Consider the following 23,845-nt stretch of genomic DNA (forward strand, 5'->3'; position numbering starts at 1 on the left):
CGCTGGTCAAACTCGTGCATTGCCAACTTCAAAATTAAGGTGGAAATATGCAAAATACAGCACTTTATTCGCCGATTCCTCTGCACACGAATCAGCGGAGTTAACGTTTGAATAAATTTAATCTGAAAAGTGGTCGGTTTTTACTGCATACAATTTTTTACTCACAATATAACTGCATACATGTATATTATTTGGGTCTTTCGGTAAAGTCACGTAGATAGGTTCAAAGAAAATAACAAAAACAAAAAACGTCATCAGCCTGATGACGACCGCTTGTGTTGCGATCGAAACGTCGTAGTTTTTGTGATTTTTGTTATTTTCTTTGAACCTATCTACGTGACTTTACCGACAGACCCAAAGAATATGAATTCCTGCAGTCACGAAAGCTTTAAGTCAAGATTTTCATACATGTATACAAGATGCCAGTTACTCCAATTAGTAAATGCCAGCTTCAATTTGGAGTTAGGAAATATGAATGTGGATACAATGAGACATGTTATCTTTTGTTACTTTGTATACAATTACATCACAAGACAACCCATTAAAGTGCATTTTATTTTTAATACCGTAAATCAAAATGACATGACATACATGTTTACAACAATTACACAAGTCGAGCACTATTATTTTAGGAGTTTGTTATTTTAAAGCACATTCTGACGAATTAACGAAATTAAAATGTACACATTTTGGAACATGTGATGTTCTCACAAACGTTCACTCAACACACCAGTGGGTTTATCCAAAGAATATACATAACTTAAAGGATTAGCTGTGTTGTTCTCAAGTGTTTTTCAGTTATATGTTTCGTTCAATGTGTTGGGTCCTACACTTAATTAATGCGCTCCCAGCATGTGGATTGAAACGTCGGACATGTTTCTGAAAACACGTCGTACAATGCAAAGCATATCGCAGACCGATACAACACAACTGGAAAAACCGAAGTAGTATAAATACAACTGTCTTGATTACGTCCAAGTAATATTTTATAGTGGTCCAATAATACAAACCCAATTCTGCCCAAAAAAATAATGAATCATTGCTTTCATTTCACTTATTTCCATGGACAAGGGCATGCAGACAGGGCTCAGTGTGGCATCTGCGTCCAGTAGTTTGAGAAGACAGAAACCTGGAGGAATAAACGTTCTTTAATAACAATGTTTGCAGGATTAATAATTTAAAAAAAACACCTAATCCAAAGTTTGGAGTGCAGAGAAAAACATTTCCACCCTTACCTTATCTTTAAGTTGCTGACACAGCTGCAGGGCAAGAGTGAGAAACAGGAGTCCATCTCCCAGCCATGGCACAACACTCTCTACCTTGTGGGTCTGGATAACCTCATACTTCTGCCCCATGAATTCGCTGAGCATCACACAAGCAAATAATTGCAATCGGGTTTCAGAATGTGCAATCTAATAGCAGTAGACATCAACGTTTTATCAATAAAAATAACTTTGATTGCAAACATCAGATATTACTTGCAAATTATGAATTTTCTAAAATAGGTGTTTGCTTCGAAATAACACTCCAGTTAAGAGCATGTAAAATGAGTAGACGCCACATGTGAAAATCCGATGAACCGTTAACTTGTCATATTATCAAGGTCACTCACAACATGGAGCCAGGAGCATGACAGACCGAGCCTCCTGATGGCTTGAAATTCTGTAAAATAACACAAGGTCACATTTTTTTTTATATTTGACAGAACAGTTAACAACTCTAAATTAAAAACCTGCCTGCTAAAAACAAGTCAATATTAGTTACTAAGGAAACAGTAATGAGTAAAAATACATATTCAAGAGCTACATCAAACAGGTTGGTAGTTCACCAAAAGCAGCATACTACATTATATTTATCTTATGTCAACAAAACATTTAACTGTGAGGTTCACATTTTTCAAAACATTAAATGGTACAATTTTTCTGGAGCATGTGTTCCCAAACCTTGTTTGCATTTGGCTGCAGAGTGTGCACTTGGTAGAGCACCAGGCAGAGCTTGTTGTGATGAATGTAGAAATTAACCAGCAGATCCTGCGGCAGTGCAGGGTTGAACATACACTAGAAAAGTGACAAACGCAAACACGAAACACATGTGCCGGGCACTTGGTGGCTTTGCACGTAACCGATAATCCAGCACCGTGGAGACGAGGGTTGGCGGATCACGCAAATGTTGTGAAACTCCTTTCCCGTGGGCGTCGAGGTGCCATACCCTGGCTTGCTAAAAGGCAGTACAGCAAAAATGTGGACATCTGTCCCATCTGTATGGGTTAGAGTTTCTCCCACACACTCATGGGTTTTCTTCGGGCACACATGTGAACACTTTCTTTAATGGCCAACATTACCATAATAGGACAATTTGGTGCCAGCTCACTGCCTTGCTGCCTTTCCCATTTGCCTGTGGTCTCTCGCTCATATGAGTCATTCTCTATATTCAAGTGAGCGAATACTGTGCACGTTACATGCTGAAATTACGTATAATATACAAACATAACACAAGTGTTACATATAACACAAGTGTCAATAAAATCATGCTCAGCATGGATTGTGAATAATTATCACTGACCTCTGCACTACTGCTCACAATATATATAGAACAAGTTGACGTGAGGACTTACGGCAGCACTGCCATTTGCGAGGTCTGGCAGGGTCATTGCGGCTGGTGTTGCTAGGCGGTTGCGGGCCCGGTTCAGCTGCAGCATCACCGCATCCATCAGCTGTAGTCATTGCATAAGAGGACATGAAACGTTACACAATACATAAATCAAGCAAGCATATCGATACAGTCCGCAGTGTTAGCTGCGTCAATGATTAGTATGCGGTTATTTCACCTTGTTTACTTCAGTGCCCGTCTTGAACTGGTAGCTTTGGTCCTTGCTGTTGACGAGCCGGTATGCCTGATGAAGGTGATTTCCAGCATCCTGCACCTGTGTAAAAAAGGAGAATCATCTCCTAGCACTTCTCATTAATGCTTCATACTTTATAGCAGAGAACGCAAGGGCTAGAGAGGTGTTGGTCACTCTGTATACATGTAAATTATGCGCATAACATTGCAGTTTGAGTTGTAAATAGCTTAGCTGTGCTGTATTTAAAGTACTGAAATATGTAAAACATGATAGCATGGAAGGGATGTTTTATAAACATCGAATGTAAATGCATGTGTTGTGCGTGTATATGAACGTGCATGTTTCAATATTAGTGCTTTATAAGTCCATGTGGAGTGGCATCGAATTGGTCACTAAGTAGCATAGCGCTGGCTGCTGGCAGGGAAGGGGATCTGCAGCTTGTAGCAGCCCTGACTGACAGCAGGTCACGTGATAGACCCGAGGGGGATCTAGGGTAAAGGTTACGGAAGGGACACGTCGAGAGCTCGCTAGTAGGTTCCGGAAGGGGAGCGTGGCCGGGGCGGAGCGAGGCCACGCTGACAGGATAAAAGGGGACCCCGAGCGGGAGCTCGGCGCTGTTGTTTGGTGTGGGATCCCTGTCGTTGTCGTCGTGGCTGTTGAAGATCGTCGCCATCGCCGCTGTCGCCGCTGTCGTCTCCACTTGATAATTGCGCTGCTAGACGTAGTTGGCTGTCTCGGTTCAGCGGCGTCAGTGTCAGATGGCTAGCGCTGAGTTTAGGCTAGCAACCAGTGTAGAGTTGCGTATAAGCGAGGGACAGAGAGTGTGTGACAGTGTAAGGTGTGTATTGTATAAAGTGTACAAAGTGTGCTCGGTGTTTAATTAAAGAATTTCCTCCAAGAATTATTTGAAGCTTTCGTGACTGCAGGAATCCATACTCTTTGATTCTTTCGGTCGTCATGACGACCGCTTGTGTTGCAATCGAAACGTCGTGATTTGTTTTATTTTATTGTATTTATAACTACCTGACTTTACCGAGAGAACCAAAGAGTATGCCTCCAAGAAGTTAAGTTTCCAAGTCAGTCACTACACATGTAAACTGTTGAAAAAGCAAATGCCTCACAAACCTGTTGCATTTTCCACTGCTTATCTTCTCTGAATACCGTGTGTAGTATCTGGTTTGCCTTCAAAAGCTTTATGTGTAGATCCTGCACCACCATTCACAGGGAAGGGCAAACATTAATTTGCCATTAATTCTGACTTGACATTCTCTTTGTGTACACGGTGATCCGTTTACACAGACACACCCCACGAAAATAGGGAGAAACTATAGAGAAAATATCATTTAAATTCAAAGTCTCTACATGTCCCTCACCAATCCCAAAACGTGTATTATTAAAATATAGTAACACTCTTCAGAAAGATATTGAGGCATTGCTATCACAATTATTCAAGCCCCTATGAATAGGGTAATTAGAAATGAGTGGGACATCAAGAAATGTATCACCAAGTATATATCAAATATCTGTCATCAATCCAAGGGATACTGTCAGCAGTGTAAACCTAACACTCATTAAACAAGTGCATACTGACTATATTCCCTCAAGATTGGCTTGCTCATTTAATCAATTTTACCAGCAAACATTAACTATTCAGACGACTGCTGGGGGGTCCCTTGGTGAATAGGACAAACATGTCAATATTTTGCTGCCAACAATAGTACATTGTAGAGATGGTGGGCTGATCAGACATGGGCTTGGCGATAAGAAACGCGAAATCCTATTGGTCAAGAGGTATGATGTCACCTGCCAGACGCTTCCGTAAACACTGTTTAAAGGAGCTACGTATACTTTGAGGTGTACGTTCATCGGGAGATTTGCCATATATCACTGCTGTCAGACCTCTCCTAGTTTTATCAATGGACATGAATTTCATTGACATGTACAGTAAGCATAAAACACAACACAGCCATTCATCCTTGCCTTCCCCTCCCTACTACACTGCACAGGGTGGGCTGATTGGGCCCAGAGTAGGCTGATGAGCTCAGAAAGCGTGGGGAAGGTGGACAAAGTGAAGGAGGAAGGTGAATAACAGGAACAAGGGAGTACAGTGGTGGAGACAAGCAGACAATGCCAAGGACAGAGCGGGTATGGCCGACAGGAAAAGCAGCAGCAATCACCACAAATAAACTATTCTGGTGGCACAGAAGGGGTATAACATAGAGGTCAGGAAAGGTCATGTGTCAGTAGAAATAATAAGCTGTAGTTGAGGGAGATAAACAAGCAATAAGAGACTTGTAAACAAAGGGTACATATTATTGGTCACATGTACAAACGTTATGTCAGGACACCATGTGACGTGACAGCGTTCCACGTGGGAGATAACATCATATGGCCCACCGGCACAAGCTTATTTTATTACATGGCCCACCAGTATATATCGTTGAAGAACATTCTTATTTATTTACTGTATATAGAAGCTTAATCTGCGTGTCAGTCCCTCCATGTTCATCAACAGACTTACCGCCTGACAAAGAGTATCTCCATTAAGAGTTAGCACACCCTTTACTGCATCAGACCTGTGTGGAGAAAAAAACGTAAAAGGTAAACTATATAAAAACATCACTCGCTGTTTGATTTTCGTTCTTGCTATTGCAATCGAAATGTATTAATGAACGTAAAAACAATAATATATTTACGTGGAGCTGCCGAGGATAAAGTTTTCTTGTTTCACATGGCAGTCTTCCTCCCTACCTGGCAACACAAACCGCTTACATCCCTCCTGCAATACACAGATAAACACATGGGACATTCCACGTTGAGAACTTTTTTTATAATTCATGCATCAATGCTGTCCTCACAGCAGTTGGAAAGTAAAAATGTCAAAGTGTCTCTATGCTCAAACTACTGTGGGAAAGTGCTCATAGCTTCAGAATACTAAACGTGCTATGGCAGTGTATTATTAAATAAACGTGGGATTCCATATTTCAAATGCCACCTTCCCATGTTACATAACCACAAGTCAGTGACCTTGATTCTCATTGACACATTTAAAAATGAAGACTTATTTTACCGAACTATATTGTGCGCGTATAGCCCTTTGTCAATCCACTGAATGAGAACCTCTTATCACCATGAAAATTGTGGAGGTTATTTCACCATACTTCACCATGCTGGTCAGCGCAGGTTGGTGAAAGTGTATATGAGGACATATAGGTAGATTACGTTAGATTTTGCTGCGATGTCCTCTGCTGCACACAATGTAGTCCTGCGGCAGGCTATAACAAACTGTTTTGCGTGCTGGCCACCAATCCAAGCCCTATCCAGGCTCAACCTCTGCTTTGCTTGACATCGAACAGGATTTGATACATTGCGGGTGATTTGGTTATAGGTGAAAAAATACTGTATATTTTATTTCAGTTCATTTGTTTCCACTGACAAACCTCTGGTATAATTCAATGCTGCAGTTACAAAGCCAGTGTTGTATAAACAACAAAGCGGGCACCACTGAACAACTTGTGTCCTGGTTGACATGACAAAAAGCGCTTTACTGGCAAACAGGCTTGATTGCATCAACACAGTATGATCACCTTCAAAATGTCCTGCAGGTGACTGAGCACGGAATGAACCTCCTCTCTCAACAGCCACTGGAACTCTTCGTGCTGTAACAACAACAACAAAAAACACCAACACACAATCATTTACACTTACAGCTTTGCAGTGGGGTTTTTGTCCGTGAATGTCTTTACGGTATAGCACTGTAAATGTAACGTTGTTTTTGTTTTAAATTAATGATTCAATCCTCAATTGGTTGCGAGCTTTGTGTCCACCAAAACAATGCCGTTGTTTTAAAATGTTACGAAGTTAAGAGAATGTTTGCTTCATATAATTTTGACACTGGACTTGCAGTAAACTGGGGTTGTCAATTCAATTAAATATCTTGGAATGCCAGCTGATACACCAGTCAAGTTGTTTAAATCCATCTGCCTTTGTCCACACAACAGTATGATTATGGGTATACCACAGCTTGGCAATCGGCAGTTCACTTGTGGTAAGGTAAAATGTGGGTACTCCCACGATCGAGACGTCTGGCCAGCATGAAAGAGTAGGCCAAATTCCCTCTACACTCCAGAGGTACTCTGTAGTGGAGACCCGTCCACCAGCAAGTCACACGAACGAGTAACTAATGGACCCCTCTAGACTCAAAGAGGGTGTTTGGCCTACTCTTCCACATTGGCCGGACGTCTTGAAAGAGGTGTGAGAACTCACACTTTACCTCACCACACGCCCATCAGCTGCGGTGTGCTCATGTGAACTGCAGGGTGGGCAGAGGGGTTTAGAAGGGGTATGGTGGGACAATTGAAGAAACTTGCCCATTCACCATTGGAACCTCCTTTGCCAGTAGCAAGATATGATAATTGTTTTTTTTACCCTTTTATCTGACAACAAAACTGACACCTTTTGGCGTCATCTGGTCCAACACGATGTGAGACTAGGCTCTAAGAACAGCTGTCTCGGGTGCAGACCAATCAATTTCAAGGACAGCGCACACATATTTTTTGTTTGCATTCCGACCACAGGTATTGTGGTCAATGCAAACATGACTCCTTGTAAAAAAGGTGTCAGTTTTGTTGCCAGATAAAAAGGTAAAAAAACAATTATCATATTTTGCTACTGGCAAAGGAGGTTCCAATGGTGTAAATGCTTACCCTGAGCTCTCATACTCTGATGGTACATTGTCTTTGAGTTGTGCGCCTTTTAGTGTCATCTGGTCCAACACCATGTGAGACTAGGCTCTAAGAAAAGCCGTCTCGGGTGTGGACCAATCAACTTCAAGGACAGTGCATACATTATCAGAGTTGTGTTTTTTGTTTGCATTCCGACCGCAGGTATTGTGGTCAATGCAAACATGACTCCTTGTAAAAAAAAGTATCAGTTTTGTTGCCAGATAAAAGAGTAATAAAACCAATTATCATAACTTGCCCATTGTTTCAACTACCAGGCCGGACGATATAATCGATCCGGCGACCTCTGAAAACAATTCCAGCGTGCTAACCATCCACACCGCGGGGCTGCATCCACAAACAACTACTGTGCAACGGGGTCAATGAAATCTACCGCGTCCTCTTCTCCCGCACCTCCGATTAGCACTGTTGGCTACGTAGGGAGCGAAAAAAGTTCAACACATAACGTACATATCGACGTTTCAGATTCAATTTTCGATTTAAAGCTTTCGTGACTGCAGGGATTCGTCTGCTTGGTTCTTTCGGTAAAGTCACGTAGAAGAGAAATAATAAAATAATAATAAATATTTTTTTATGTTTTAGTTTTATTATTTTATTATTTCCCTTCTACGTGACTTTACCGAAAGAACCAAGAAGGTTTCAGATTCAGTTTCATTCATTAGGTATAACCCCCGTGAGCCATGCGGCTCTTGACGTCCATGTTTACATTCATTCACGACCAATCAGGAATGTTTAACAGATTGAATCAACGCGTTCTTTACAGTCGTCCAACGTTGGCGCTCGGAAGTCGACAACGTTTACTTACAACTCACAACACGCCGGCAGATGCGGATACATCGTCACTGAACAAAGTGGAAATGTCAAGACCCAGGCCACTCCGAGCAGAACCGTGGGGAACATGCGACTCCCCCCCCCCACCCCGGTGCCTGCCCGATTCACAAACTCGGAGGAGGCATCCATCATCGACAAGGGCGATAAACTCCGCTGACTCCCTGCCGCAAGTGTCTGGACAACCACCTCGATGTCAAATCGTAGTCGTCACATGGCGGTCCGGATGTCTTGTGACCCCCCCCACCCCACTCACAATGAACTGCCCAACACTCCCTAACTCTTACTGATTGATTTCTGTTTTCACACCCGCAGGTAATACAACAAAAACATATTAAGGTTTAGAGAGTTAAATGGTGGTGGGGGGTCACAAGACATCTGGACCACCCTGTACAATGATTTAAACGAGCAAGCCACCACTCAAGACTTGTCCGGCCTTCACGCACAACGCCGCATTGGACGCTCTACCGACGTAATACAATCCAGCATCATCATCCAGTCAAGAACATCGAAGTCGTCGTCGTTAATCATAATAATCGCCATCACCACCACCACCACCACCAATCATCATCGTCATGATCATCGTCGCTGTCGTTACCAGCACCGCCCGCTCCGCCTCGGACGCGGTCGCCATCGTCCCCCCGCAGCTGATCGCTGACCCCGCAAGCCCCGCCCCCCCGCAAGCCCCGCCCCCCTATTGACCCCGCCCCCCTGTCGGCCCCGCCTCCCCCCCGCCAACCCCCCCACACGCCTCACCCTCGCCAACCCCCCACCCCCGAACAATCCCGTTTCAAATTCCCCACTGCGCATCGACGCGCTCCGTCTCCGATTGGTCGGGCGCGCGACCGAGGGAGCCAATCGCACGCGCGCGCCGAGGCCCGCGCGTGGGCGCGGCGGCCAATGGCGGCGCGCGTACGGCGAGGGTGGCGCCTATGCGCTGTGCGATTTCCATTCGCGTTGACAAACCCGGAAGAATCCGATAAGCTGCAAAGCTCTTTGTCACGAACGGTGCAGTAGGAGCTGGTTCATAACGTTACAGCAACAATAAACGATACACAAACACTGTAAGGGTGCAAAGTATATTTCGATGTAAAGCTTTCGTGACTGCAGGGATTCATCTTCTTGGTTCTTTCGGTAAAGTCACGTAGAAGGGAAATAATAAAATAATAAAAATAAAACATTAAATAATTCTCACGACGTTTCGGCCACAACGCAAGCAGCCGTCCTCAGGTGAAAACAGGTCTGTCGGGGAGACAGCGTCTGAATGAAACAGCACCATGCTTGGAGCGTATATTTAAGCTGGGTTGGAAGGGGGGGAAGGGCGCCTTGACAAAATAATTTGCATATCAAAAGGAATTTAGCATATTTATGGGAAATGCAGGTATGTGATTAGTACTACTTGTGAAATGCGTAGGAGGTTTGGCGGGGGGTTTCAAAGTCATATTATGCCCGTGCATTATGCAGGATTAGCAGCATCAAAGGGAGGGGATAGGGGTAGCATTAATAAAGGGAAGGAATGTTAATAGTATGTAGCTGCAGTAACTAAACAACCACGTAAAAAACTAAAGTATAAACTACATAGTATCAGTATACTACATATACTCTCCAATAAGCTGAGCTACTAACAGTAAGTAAGTAATACATTACAATTCTATATCGCAAAAAATATAATATGCTTCCAGCTAAACTTTTTTCCCTTGCATCACACGGGTCTACCCCGTACTATATACTGCCATAGACAAACCCAACATTAAATTATATACTGTATAACTATACACCACCTTAGAATAATACAGTGTAATATTACACTATGTATTATTCTATCCACCCTACTGTATATCACACTGCTGTATATTCACTATACAATTACGATACTATATATTGCCTTATACATTGTATAAACATTACAATTTTATACTATTTATTATTATACAATCTGCTATACACTATACCATTGACCGTCGAGTGAAAGTAGTACTAATCAAATACCTGCATTTCCCATATGCAAATTATTTTGTCAAGGCGCCCTTCCTCCCTTCCAACCCAGCTTAAATATATGCTCCAAGCGTGGTGGTGTTTCATTTTGCTTCCTCTTAGTATATTTCACTTTACCGAAAGAACCAGGGTCCCTTTCGTCATGGCAAGCTCGGCCACTTCCTCGAGTCGTGGAGTTCTGCCATTACTAGTAGGGTACATTTCATAAAAGCGTGTTTTTTTAAAGTCTATTTAAATACTGTACTGTATTACTTATTTTTTCTTGAGCCCTTGTGGGTAAGTGCCTCGGAATGGTGACCACGATGAGGGTGGGGATGATGTTAAGACGGCAGTGAGCAGCAGATGGCAGTGCAGGAAAACCCCATCGTGTCGTTTTAGAAACCTTTTATTTAATTTTGAAACAGTACTGTACTCGCAACACGGGGTTACTGTGGCCGACAGTCGACTCTAATGAGAGAATGGTAAACCAATTTTTTTTAGGAACGATACCGCTCCCAAGAGGACGCCTGTTGTGGAGATGGAGCGATTAAATCAGCTGTTGTGCGGAACGGCTTCCGATGAATGTTTTCGTCGCAGGATCGTGAAACGCGGCGGCTAGCGGAGGTCGTTGACCCAGCAGTGGAATGACCATGGCTACTGATGAACAGTCGTATTACAAACACACGAAATGAGCAGACTATATCTACGCCTCCTCCACATATCTGGCTTGCCACGTGTCTATTTTTTACTGGGAGGAACCTCCTGGTTACACCAGCCCACAGGGGATTCTTGTGTCCGTCGTGCAGGGAAGGGCTGGGTGGGGAGGGGTTGGGTGGGGCTGGGTGGGGGTGGGAGGGGTGGGGCTGGGTGGGGAGGGGCTGGGTGGGGGGTGGGAGGGGTGAGGCTGGGTGGGGAGGGGCTGGTCACCCCGTGGTGCCCTTATAAAACTCAACGTTTCACCTACTCACGCCGGCTTGTGCCGCCCTCACAGTCGGGCATATTTGCGGAATACACCACGCCGCCGTTGACCCTGGCCATTGACCCAGCAACCCAACGTTCCGACCAGCTCCCTCCGCAGGAATGTGTTTTAAAAGAAGTGTTGTTTACACAACCCATCAGCCGCCACACACTTCTGGGAATGCATCGTTTCAGCAGCATCAACACAAGCAACAATAACAACAACAAAACTGTACCGGTTTCGAAATTCAGTATCTCATCATCAGTAGTCGAGGCTCGCTTGGCCCAGTCGCTGGTGGTGAACTGCCAGATGTTTGTAGGCAAGGGCACTCTGATATGGGTTCGACACAGAACTGTATATATATAAAATACAATCCATGCAGTATAATTATTTTAGCCACATTAACAGTGCAGTAAATGTGAACTCAATAGACGGAGGGGTGGTGGGGGGGGGGCTTTCCAAACCGTGGCCTCATGGGGCGCTGATTTCGCGATCGCTTTCACTGGACCGACAACGTCACATTGGGGACTTCTCGTTGGCACTAAAGGGGGGCGGGCGGTCGTGACTCCCACCGATTGTGTGGCCTTCCTGGCAACCATGGGCCACTGGCTCAACGGGTTCACGTCCCGAGCCAGAATCCATCCGCGTGTAGCCCACCCTCCCATTGCACCCGGGGTTACCGTGCCCGTCGCTCGACTCGGTGGATGTGGTCAGCGAGTGGCCAGTGAACGATCGTCGTACATTATCGACGGTTTTCACCACCCCCCGACCCACCCACCTAACCTGACTCAACGAGAATCGGAATATTTATGTATACTTGTTGAGGAATAAATAAGCGTAATATGAGAATAGGTTTTTTCCCCCTTTTTTCTGGCAACAAAACAGTTAAGATATCCATATTCTTGGTTCTTTCGGTAAAGTCATGTAGAATGGAAATAATAAAATAATGAAAATAAAAAAAACTATAACATTCTCACGAGGTTTCTACTGCAACACAAGCAATCGTCATCAGGTGTGAAATCCACAGCAAGAAAATTAGAAAAAAGGTGCGGTTTTTCAAATTTTCGTGAGAATTTTATTTTTTATATTTTTATTATTTCCCTTCTACGTGACTTTACCGATAGAACCAAGAATATGAATCCATGCAGTCACGAAAGCTTTAAATCAGGTGTTAAGATGTTAAAACACCAAACTCACACCTTTTACAAGGAATCATGTCTGCATTAACCACAATACTTGTGGTCAGAATTGCAAACAAAAAAGTACTCTGATAATAAAGGCATTGTCTTTTTAACTAATTGGTCCACACCAGAGACAGCTTTCTTTTGAGCTTAGTCTCAAAACGGTGTTAGGTCAGAAAAAAAATTGGAAAACCTATTCTCATATTTTGGTACTGCCAAAGGTGGTCCCATGAAATAATCGTGAATAACGGTGCACTCAAGAGCGCTGCCTCCAAACGACCGATGAAACAGCGTTGTCGCCTGGCTTTGGCAGGTTCAAGCATAAGATAAATGCCACCAATATAATTGCATTCGAAGCACGCCGCGTGTTTTTTAATTGATAGCAGATCATCATTAGTTGCACGCCCCTCGCAAACAGCAAATGCCAACACGGCATTGTGAAATTATGTAACCAGTCACGGACCAATGCCTTGTAAGGTCAAATTGTGTGGGGGTGCGTGGAGACGGGTGGGTGTAAATTCATACCACGCGACTGCATATAAACCAGTCTGGAAGAATAGGAAAATCATAACTGAGGAAGGCAGCATGACCGACCAGTGCAAAGGAATTTCTCCCACTTTGGAAGATGTTGGCTCCTCAAGCTTGGTCGACGACCACTAAAGTGTAAGAGTTTAGGAATAATTGAATCTTCCCAAATGTGTAAGTTAAGATGCATTCATAAGTTAATCCAATTATAGAATTATGAATGTTGATGAAAACCTGATTGTAACGCAGCTTTGCACTTTCCCTCTACTCAATGGAGTTGCCACCTGTTCCAAGTTTGACCCAAATCTGAAAATGGAATCAGCTCAGGTGACAGGAATTGATTTACCGAGATCTGGTAGTTATATGTTGAACTTTTATCAGTTTTCTGCAAAGTCTTGGCAAACTGAGGCTAAAAAAATGTCCGCCTTTGCTTTGCGGAAAAGGTTGCAACTTTACTCATAAATGAGCTCATTGAAGGGATTTGACATTTAATGTTGCGAACCTGCACAACAGCCCCCTCCTCTCTGCTTCTGCAAGTGAATATCAGTGACATTACACGCCACTCCATTACTCTAATTTTAGCTCCCCGATATATGATAGTAAACCAGGCCAGGGCAACCCTATAAAAGCAGTTGCAGTGTTGGAGAATCGTATGAAAGCGGGTTGGGTTATATGCGTCCAAACGAGTATACGCAGGTCAGCCAAGGGAGCCCTATCAGCTCTCGCTCCCCCCACCTGATTGATGCAGCTATGGTCACCAATAATAGCGCAACGAAGTTGCAGCTCATCGTGTGGACATGTCTCATAGCCAAATACTTTAAACGCATGTTGATTCTAAACGTGGAGGGAAAAACCAGAGGACCGGGAGAAAAATCCACGCGACCACGGGAAGAACATGCAAATTACAATTTTCAGGCGTCAGGGTATTGACCGAGTTATTACTGTGCTGCCGGACCTTATACAAATTATAGATTCAGATCTTTAAAAATTGATTTTTACCTCGGTAGCACCAAGAGATTCCACCCTCCCTTTCATGACAGCACAGGAAGTATCTGCACAGCGATAAGGGGCATTCGGTAGGGAAAGGAACCTTGAACTCGATTGGCATGAAAAGTTTCAGCGTACAGGCAGAGGTATCTCTGAAAGGAATCGAATGGTTAATCTGATCCAAGTGGTGGATAATCGAGCCCCACACTATTAGGGGCAGAGTGGTCCAGTAAATAGTTTCTGCATGACCTGGAGTTATCTAATACCTAATAGTTCGTGCTGTAGGTGCTGTCAGCCTACACTAATTAATTAGAAGCACTAACACCTTGTGATCTTGGGCCACCATTTCAATCAGCACTGACCCAACATCACTCAAAACTGACACCGCACGGAGTGGGCTTTGATTCAGGAGGGGATTGATAGTGTAGTCTTCATTTTCTTTTGGATGCCATGTGAAATGCAACGGATGAGTTTGTCAAGTTTCAAACAGCATATTAACGGGGTCTGTCACGGCCCCCTACCCCCCATAGATTATTTGTACATCCTACAAATGTACAAACTATTGGTGACAAGTGCTGGATTGCATTTCGCCAGTCACAATTGGGCAACTCTTAAATACCTCGATTCCGGTGGTGGCAGCCCCTCCCATATATTGCTCGAACAGGGTTACGTATCGTTCAATGTTTGATAAGCCAAGGAGTTCCTTCGTTGGATCTTCCAAAAATATTTGTTTGGGACATTGCGGGCTGAACATTCTCTCTGTTAGTTAACGATGTCTTTGCCAGTTAACAAAACGATTAAAGCATGTCCATGAAAATAAATTAAAAAGTGTAGTGTGGCAGTTGTAACAAAGGGGTGTAAAATCATGAAGAGCCATTTCTTCTAACCATGACTAACCATTACACTGAAATGAGAGAATGCACAATTGTAATTACAGTATACCTTTCTAAAATTGGTATAGTGTTTAATAGTTTTTCATCAGCACATGTAAATAGTAAAAACTACACTACAGCACAACCCATATGCAAAGTGATGTTTTATTCCTTTTTTATTTAGTAGTACAAAACCTTCAATTCCAATTGTTAGCCTTTTTTCCTGTTTGTGTTTATTTTTACATAGCAGCCACTTCCAAAGCATCAAAACAAGAGCACCGACTCTGTTTCAAACTGAAATCACAAATTACAAAACAAAATTCATATTTCACATTCTCTTACACACCAGCCTGGGGCATGGCTAAGGATCAAAATATACAGGCTTTATTTCATATCGTGTAATTTTTTTCGTCTTTTTAAAACAAAGAAGACACATTTCTCCATACTGAAGACAGGAAACTATTTACCATTAACAGAGTATGTGTCCAAAGCACTGGGACAAAAAAAAACACAAGAGAACATTCAGAAAGTGTAAATGCATGTAAAGTATATTTTACCAAGGCATTTAAGATTCGCTGCTGCATTTTATTACTTTATTTGTATGCTTAAATTTGTTTTAAAAAATTGTTTATGGATACAGAATGTATCATGTACCTACATTTTCGGCAGCAAATCATCAACCCGTGTACTTTATGAATTGTGGAGAAATGTTGTATACAGCAGAATCCAACTGATTACAAACGAAAATGCAAATAGGACAAACTAAATTGTTGTTTACCAGCAGACCTAATTTACCATTAGCTAGAGTTAAAGTATTTAAACTTGTACAGCACATTCAATTGCAATTAACATTCTTTTAATACTAAAGTTCTAGAATTTCCAGTGTAAATATTTACTTTTATCATTCAGTTACTTATTTTAATTTAGCAAGGAAAAAACTATTTTCAATTGTGAGCGACAGTAAATTTAATTTAAAATAATAGAATGTGGGTGCAGAGCCAACCTTGCGGTCTTGACATTGCATGCACTGGAAATGCAATACGCAGTATGTTATACTGGCTAGACTAGGTTATAACCAAATCATCTCCGAGTATAGCAAAAAATGTTGTTATCGAATAACACATTTACTGATTAAGCGAATATTAAAAATGAATAAATAGGAACTTGCTACACAAATCATAACTGAAATTGTACTCGACTGGAATCTAAGAGCGCTCAGGAGTAATACGAGGATAGTAATTTACATAGAAGTTAAACAGGTGCACATACTTCATTCAGCCAGTCTGGCAATGAGTTGCATATTACAACCAAAGATACCGTTTTATTAAAATGGGTTGAATACTGCCATTAGTGGCACAGAAATTGGTTCAGATTAAAGGAGAGAAAACAAAGAGAAAATCCATCTACGTTAGTTAATAATAATGCTATTACCATAATCTGAATTACTGTTAAAGAATCGGAACATGTGCCAGTAGCTTGCACTTATTCCAGTGGTCAGCAAGGGTCGTTCACACCACATTGCTTAAAATTCATCAACACAGGTGCTCACTTTAGGTTGGGCCAACCTCTGGGAGTGTTTCATTTGATACAGAACCCAATTTTAAACTGGAATGTTGCCTGGGTAAATATATTTTGGTGCAGCAACACTGCATTCTGCCACATATGGGAAGACTGTCAATAAAAACGATGAAATATGAGACTAAATAGTACACCTTAACAAATGCAACCATAGGTACGCGTTTTATTGTAAAAGATAAAAAGCTTTAAGCGAGCATTTACAAAAAATTGTAAATCCAAATATATGTATTAACTTTATACCCAACATAGGCCAATATGAATTGTAACATTAAATATATTTTCGGATAGAATCGTTTTACCAATTGTTTATAATAAATTCCATTAACGCAGTATGTACCTCAATTGCAGAATGCAACTAGATAACTTATATGTAAATGGGAGAAAAAAAAGTTCCTTACGAAATATGATTTATTTTTAGGTTAACTCTAATTAGATCCCCTGGATAGCCTATGTATCTATTGGGTGGTTTCAGGATTGTTCTAACGTGCAGCAATAATAAACAGTCAATAAAAATGAATACAGCAAATGTTTGCATTGTTCAGAAACCACATACAACTATTAATTTCACTACAGTTTTTATAATGAAGCATTGCAATATCACTAAATTGTAAACAAAAGGTCAAATAAATTATAAGCATTTTAAGCCAATGAAAATAAGGCCTTACGTATGTGCAAACTACGATGTTCAATGCATTGTCAACTACAAATTTGAATTTTTGTTCCAATTCTTGGTGCGCTTGCCAATTCCACAACATGCAGTTCTGTACAATTTATCACAATCGGCACTGACCACTTCCCCCGCCCACCCCTTCTTCCTCCTCACAGGTGCCACATATACAGCATTTACATTTCTTTAGTTCAAGTCAAAATCTATTTGGTGCACAGTATTACCCAGGACTAGGAATAAGCAAATGTGACACAATATGCTGCCATCATATCCACACTGTACAACTGAGGTTTTTAGCGTTTACTCAAACATTTTCACCATTTACAAAAAAACATTCTGCGCTTGTGTTTCTAAGGCTGGATGCACAAGTTTTTGTTTTAATGACACCTTACAAACAAAGAGTGTGAGGCTGTACAGAGGCCTTCTCTCTCAGCATGAGTGCTGGAGGTACGAAGCAAGAGTACGCAAACTCTGTTATTCCTAATCCTCAGGCCGGAAACAAATGTCACATACTCTGCACAAACAATACACCCCCAAGCTTGCTCTTTTCAGGTCAGGGACCACTTGCTCAGACACTCTTTCCATTCTCCCATCATTTACCGATGGCATTTTAAAGTATATTCCCATGACAATAGACGTACCCTTATTACAGTAGCTTTTAATCTTTAACCCACACCAATTTCTTCATCCCTAAAAGTTACATTTATTTTTAGATAGAATATGGGAATTGTTGTAGCTCTGGAGAGGCCAAACTCGAAGTTTACATGTAAAGTTTTATGTGCGCATTTGCAAGGCAGCTGCAATGTGGACACTTAGTAGGACAATCATAATAGAGATAGTTTTTTCCAAAACTGCTAAGCTCACCAGAGCCTGAGGAATAACACCCTGCTTCTGTTACAAAAAAGCACAGTCGGCTATTTCTTTGCAAGTGCCATTAGGCGCCACTTTAAAGTTAAATAAGCAGAACAGCAAACGTGTTTAGCTGGAGCAAATATGCATTTATTATAAACAACGTTTATCATTAGTCCTACAGATATTACAAGTTTAAATGCAATTACTTTATTGGCAATATTAAAATGTGCAAGGTGTGCACTCAAAAGAGTTTACACGTGTTCAGCTGGAGGAGGCGGCGGTCTGAGGCGTCTCAAACTCGTTGACGCGAGCTCCGTCTTTCCGCACGCCATCGCGGCACGTCCCGCACACGTCCCGCACACGTCCAGGGGCTTCTTGCTCGGCGGGGACATTCGACCGTCGCAACAGCTCGCACAAAAGACCTTACCACAGCTCCTAGGCAAGTAACAAACCAAAAAAAATATAAGCATTTGGAGAAATGAGGATTCGAGGATTAAATACACCAACATATTTCGTTCACAATTTAAGGCTGCCAGAACATTGACCAGCTTTGTGAATTTTGATTCAGCTTGAGCTAAAAAATGGTGCGAGAGGCAGATTTTGCCCTTCTCAAAAAATAATAAATTGCAGATAATGAAACACGAACCTTGTCGTCCCTTTTTTGTTTTCAATATATGCTAAAGAAGCTCATGCACACATTGGCTTACCGAAATACATTTGTAATTACACTACTTCGATGGATGTATAGATGCTGTAAAATAAAACAAATATTGAGTAGACAATACAAACACCACTACGTTAAAACATACACATGTGTTAAAACTGTCAATTGATTGGTTTAAAAAATATATTTAACATAGCATGAAATATCTCCTTGGGTCAAGAAAACACGGCCTAAGAATACAGTAAACAGACCAATGTGCCCTTTCATATAACTCACCAGCATAAAACTGGCTTTGGTCTGGTTGTGCTGGATTAAAAAAAATTTGCAACACCACATCAACTGTACACACATTCTAAAGCATAAACACACAAGACTGAGCTTTGGAGAGAAAGAAAAAAACCAAGCAATACAAAAGGAGCACATGCATGAGAGGAAGAAATGGAAGGAATAACAGCTCACCAGGACTGGGCAGACAGGTCCTCATCCCTGCAAGTGGGGGGAATCGACAGCTCAGGAGGATTGTCGAGGAAGTTTTGGTATCATTGCGATATGAATCACTGCATAGTGTTTGAAGCCTAGGCCCACCGACCAATTATAATTAAGCGGAGTGCTAAGATTTGCAACATGGAAACACAAGAGCAGACACAAAAACTGTTCGTAGCTATGTGATGTCATTTCGTGGATTGCATTTTGGACTTGAAACCAAATGAGCGAATGTTGCGTTTTGTGCAAACGTTGATGTCACTGCCTTATCAGTTGCAATCGGGGCACATTGACAAGGCAGACAGGACAGAGTTAGGAGACAAGGACATGGATATATAAACACACACACACAAACAGCCCTATTGAAACCTTGGTGAGCAAGCAATTTCAGTTATCAAAAAAAAACATTGGTGAACACTAAATGGTGTTGCAGAAACTCGTAATCCAGACAGCCATTGGACACAACTTAACTAAATTTCCGTTTACTGTTGGGCATAATTATGTATCTTCATGCACGTAATAAACAGTAAGTGAAGGTTATATTATTTGTCAATTGCAATTTAAATTATCCAAAACTAACCAAAGTATTAGCTTAAGCGGTAAGCTTAACAAATGTACATATTCATAGTTAAATAATTTGGAAATGAGAGGTTAGTTTACTTTTCAACCCAAGCAAGCCATGCAAGACTGTCACAAACAGACAGAAGCTGGATCAATGGACCGAGAAAATGCCTTATTAATTTTACCCTTGGGATGCCAAAGCACAAATATGTAAGCTTTGCATGAGTTCACAAATAATAGATACTATTGCATCTCATTTTCACTTAAATATGGCCTATAATTAGAAAATGCAACTGTTCCATTAAGCAGAAAACTCCATAACTGTTAAATATTTACAATGAGAAGATTTACAAGCAACATATTGGACACCGCTTATTGATCAGCCGTTGCCTTTGTACCCTATTTGCCCGGGCAATTCAACAAGTCCAGGACACTGGGTTCAATTATTTTCCACAGACTGTTCAAATCTGGCACACATAAATGTCTGCGGGGTTAACTCATGTCAGCCACATGACTTACAGCACGTGACATAGCAATGACCAATGCAATGCAAAGGCAATGCACACCTGCAGTAGTGTTCCGTGCTTTGAAGCCAGACGGGCCCCTCGCAGCTGTAACATTGGGATGGCACCAGCTTTGCCATCTACGTTGCCATTGCACACAAACAGAGCAACGTGCAAATATTATTGCCGCTATATACAAGATTGCAGTTGGCTGTAATTCAATCGCGTAAAACGTCGCAACATTTTCTTGGTTCTTTCGCAAGCAGCCGTCTTCAGGTGAAGACGGCTGCTTGCGTTGTAGCCGAAACGTCGTGAGAATTATTTTATTTTATTATGTTTTATTTTTATTATTTTATTACTTCCCTTCTACGTGACTTTACCGAAAGAACCAAGAAGATGAATCCCTGCAGTCACGAAAGCTTTAAATCGAAATTCGTCGCGACATTCTCGCTGGAAATATAAATGGAACAAAACTGCCACGTCAAATACACGATATAATGAGCAGTACATCTTAATTTCGATGAAGAGCAAATTTATTTTTTAAGATGATCACAAAAAAATGCGAATTTTGCAAAGGTGGCACCTGATGTCCATCCTGTGTGTCGATGTGCTCCCAACTGGTCTCCGACACCATCCCAGTACTGCACTGAGACAGCGGACCTGACTCCACCTCACTGTCCAGGTCCGAAATCGTAGACTGATACACACAGCACGCACACCAGATGCACAAATATTTTACAGGACATTTCACGTGACATTTTTAATATTGCTTCCATTATAACTATGGGTGGCCGGGGGGGGGGGAGCAATCTGGATGAGCTACATTCTTGTACGTTGCAAGTGAACATTTTCGGGGGGGTGGAGGGAGAGTTATTCATTGCGATTTGAAAATAAAAAGGCTAGCACCGTAAATTTCTAACAATACAAAAGTACCACTGAGCACTCTATAGCTCTTCGGATTGTGTACCGTGTGTTGTTTGGGTATGATGTCTGATGTGTCACTCCACGTGACAGGAGTTTCTTCAGGAACATAATAGTTTGGTTTAAATCCCAGAAGAGACTCCCAGCGGATGAAGCAAACCATTAGATATGCCAAACAGCACAAAACACAACCCGAAAAACAATGTTGAGCTACGCAGCACAAGTGTGGAAAACCGACACAATAATTCCACCGAGCATTCGTGGCAATGTACTCACCAATTCCTCAGGGCACTCGGGTTGCCTCCTGTTCGGCCCACCAGACATGTCCAGCTTTGGCCGCTCCGCCTGCAGATGCTGCTGCCGCTGCCTTCCGCTGAGCTGAGCCCGAAGCTCTTGCAGAGCACGGCGAAGTAGCAGCGTTTCTCTGCGGTGCTGAGCGTCCATCTGGAGCAATCGGCGCTGCACGGGGTCTGGTGCGCAGGGCAAACCATCTGGATCCCCTTCGCCTTCCTCGTCTCCTTCAGCCTCCTGCTTCTCTTCTCCAGGCCAAGATTCAGTGGCCGTGGTCGATGCAACCACCGTCGTCATTGCTGCCATTGTTGAAGATGCTCTGGACCAGCGCGTGACATTGTCACAATACTGGACTGGGTGCGCAGCATTTTTTTCTAACGCTCCACCTTGCCGAGCGGAGCAACCGCAGTGCACGAAATTTTCAGAGGCAGAGTTAATAGAGCTGCAAGCTGAAGGGTGGCACACGCCATTGGAGTGTCTTCTGTCTGTGCCCATGTGAGGCACATAGTCCGCAAGTTGTATCCAGTCATTCCCAATGCTACTGTTGACAGAAACACACCTGCTACCAATTTTATGATGCGTGCACTGATGATGTCCACTGTTAATAGGAATGGTCGATTCGCAATTTGTATTTTTCATGTCAATGGATGCAGTACACTTTTCCTGCTCTGCATCACCATTTGTTAGAGGCCAACCCGAGTCTGCATATCCTTGGTTCTGTCTATTGCTACATTGAGTCAGCCCTGATCCTACAGAGCTGCTAGCCTGAGGATACATTCCTGAACAATCGTTGGGCTTGGAACGTACATGATTCCTTTTAAGATCTGCCAAATGCCTTCCACAGGATAACGGCACCATGTCAACAGCAACTGTCGTACCAATGTCTTTCTCAATGCCTTGTTTACTTTGCTCTAGACCTTGAGTTTCTGTCAAACTGCAATTAGTACACTGCTTTCCAGCCCTGCATCTTCTGGGCTGCTCAGTTGCTCTGTGTGCCCGGTCAAGAGCAAACTTTCCTTTGCAAGCTCCACAGTTATTTCGCCTCCGCCCTCGCTTTTGCTTATGCTCCCCATTAATACAAGACTTGCTCATGCTGCCAGCTGTACCCAAAGCTAGGCAGGCTTTTCGTCTTTCTACACTTCTCAACCCATTGGACTTAACGCCTTTGCAGGACCTTACATTCTCCTTTGCATCCAGATCGACAGACTTTAACTTGTGCATCAGACAGCAGACCTGTGCACTGCGAATATCTCGGGTTATGACCACTCCCTGGCGGTTCTGACCGCAGATGTTATCACTGCTCAGTTCTTGTTCTGTCTGTACTTCATCTGTGATGGTCTCAGTTGAGCTCTCCATGACGGACTTCCTTTCTTGCACCATGCCTTGTTCCACAGCCTGAGAGGCAGAGGGCTGAACTGGAGAATTTTCAGTGGACACAGAATCTGAATTACCATTGACATTCTCACAGTGCCCATTACTCATTCCAGAATGATTCTTCTCTTTGCGGTAGTTGACAGTGCTATTTACCATGTCAGCGTCGACCCAAGCGAGGTCATCATCACCATTTTTGTCTGGTGGGTGGCTTGTTCCTGCATCACAGGTCTCAGAGCTCCACGTGATCACGGCAGGAGATGAAGCACTGTGTATAACAGTCTGTGCGGAGTCGAGCTTTTCAGAAGCTTGCTCTGCAGAAAACTCTCCAAGCAACTCATGTGGGACATTGATCCTGTTAAGAGACTGAACACATTGTGAAGCTTGCTTTCTCACTTTACCGTGCATATTGTGTCCCATTGCCGGTTGCAAAGAAACACCAGAATCACACCAACACGTGTTTCGCAAAGAGCTATCAGCCTTTGCCACTACATCCAGTTCAAATCCAACCTTGTTCACCAAGGGCTTGTGGTCGTGCATATCTGAGGCGGCCGTGCGCTCTCTCCTATGGTGGTCCACCTCGTGACCGCTGCATATTGGCGCGCAGTCAGGGTCCGAGGCCTCGAGGCCCGAGTCGCGCGAGGGGGCGCACGTGAACGTTTCACTTTGCGCCAGGAGGCCATCTTCGGTTGGGGTGTCCGACACGCAGCTGATGATTTCCATGGAGCCGCGCCGGTCGATGCGCAGGCCCAGGCCCTGCAGGCTCGGGTCGCTGAGGCGGCGCCCCCCACCTGGGCCACCCGCCTGAGCCACCCCCTCGGTCGCCGACGGCAGGTCCTCAAACGAGCGCGTCTTGGACAACCTGCAAGCGGCCGATAAATGCGAGGCCGGGCTCAGCTGCATACAAACTACCAGCGTATATGACGCCGACCAGTGTGAAGCATGGTCTGACGTGAAAAACAGCAAAGTCTCATTATTTGGGTTTGTCGTGATACGAGTACCAAGTATATTTGAGGGGAAAGGGGCCATAGGCAAACAAAAATAT

The 23,845-nt window shown here is 43.0% G+C and overlaps 2 protein-coding genes across 2 annotated transcripts in view; both read right to left on the reverse strand.

The window, feature by feature from the left end:
* Nucleotides 1-541: 541 nt before the first annotated feature.
* ROGDI (rogdi atypical leucine zipper) lies at nucleotides 542-9,094 on the reverse strand. The gene is made up of 11 exons (XM_078595339.1): nucleotides 9,011-9,094; nucleotides 6,430-6,501; nucleotides 5,539-5,621; nucleotides 5,364-5,418; nucleotides 3,968-4,048; nucleotides 2,828-2,923; nucleotides 2,615-2,713; nucleotides 1,944-2,057; nucleotides 1,613-1,662; nucleotides 1,236-1,362; nucleotides 542-1,129 (listed from the first exon to the last, which is right to left on the reverse strand). Exons 1-11 carry the CDS (start codon nucleotides 9,044-9,046, stop codon nucleotides 1,088-1,090), a joined length of 855 nt encoding a protein of 284 aa, XP_078451465.1. The 5' UTR covers nucleotides 9,047-9,094; the 3' UTR covers nucleotides 542-1,087.
* A 5,964-nt stretch (nucleotides 9,095-15,058) lies between these two features.
* Nucleotides 15,059-23,845, reverse strand: part of LOC144719435 (phosphatidylinositol-3,5-bisphosphate 3-phosphatase MTMR3-like) — a 47,274-nt gene continuing 38,487 nt past the window's right edge. The window contains 6 exon segments of the mRNA XM_078595341.1: nucleotides 15,059-18,360; nucleotides 18,363-18,441; nucleotides 19,130-19,156; nucleotides 20,281-20,357; nucleotides 20,801-20,914; nucleotides 21,415-23,662. Coding sequence (XP_078451467.1) covers nucleotides 18,268-18,360; nucleotides 18,363-18,441; nucleotides 19,130-19,156; nucleotides 20,281-20,357; nucleotides 20,801-20,914; nucleotides 21,415-23,662 — 2,638 coding nt within the window. The 3' untranslated portion in view covers nucleotides 15,059-18,267.

The sequence above is a fragment of the Lampetra planeri genome, chromosome 6, assembly GCF_965212315.1.
Source record: "Lampetra planeri chromosome 6, kcLamPlan1.2.h2, whole genome shotgun sequence".
NCBI classification, from domain to species: Eukaryota; Metazoa; Chordata; class Hyperoartia; order Petromyzontiformes; family Petromyzontidae; genus Lampetra; species Lampetra planeri.

Excerpts from the sequence above, each read along its gene's own strand:
- ROGDI (XM_078595339.1), bottom strand. The coding sequence starts at position 9,046 with ATGGCGACCGCGTCCGAGGCGGAGCGGGCGGTGCTG. Across the intron at positions 6,502-9,010 it reads AGGCGGAGCGGGCGGTGCTG|CACGAAGAGTTCCAGTGGCT; the intron begins GTAACGACAGCG and ends TTGTTGTTACAG. Across the intron at positions 1,130-1,235 it reads GTCAGCAACTTAAAGATAAG|GTTTCTGTCTTCTCAAACTA; the intron begins GTAAGGGTGGAA and ends TTATTCCTCCAG.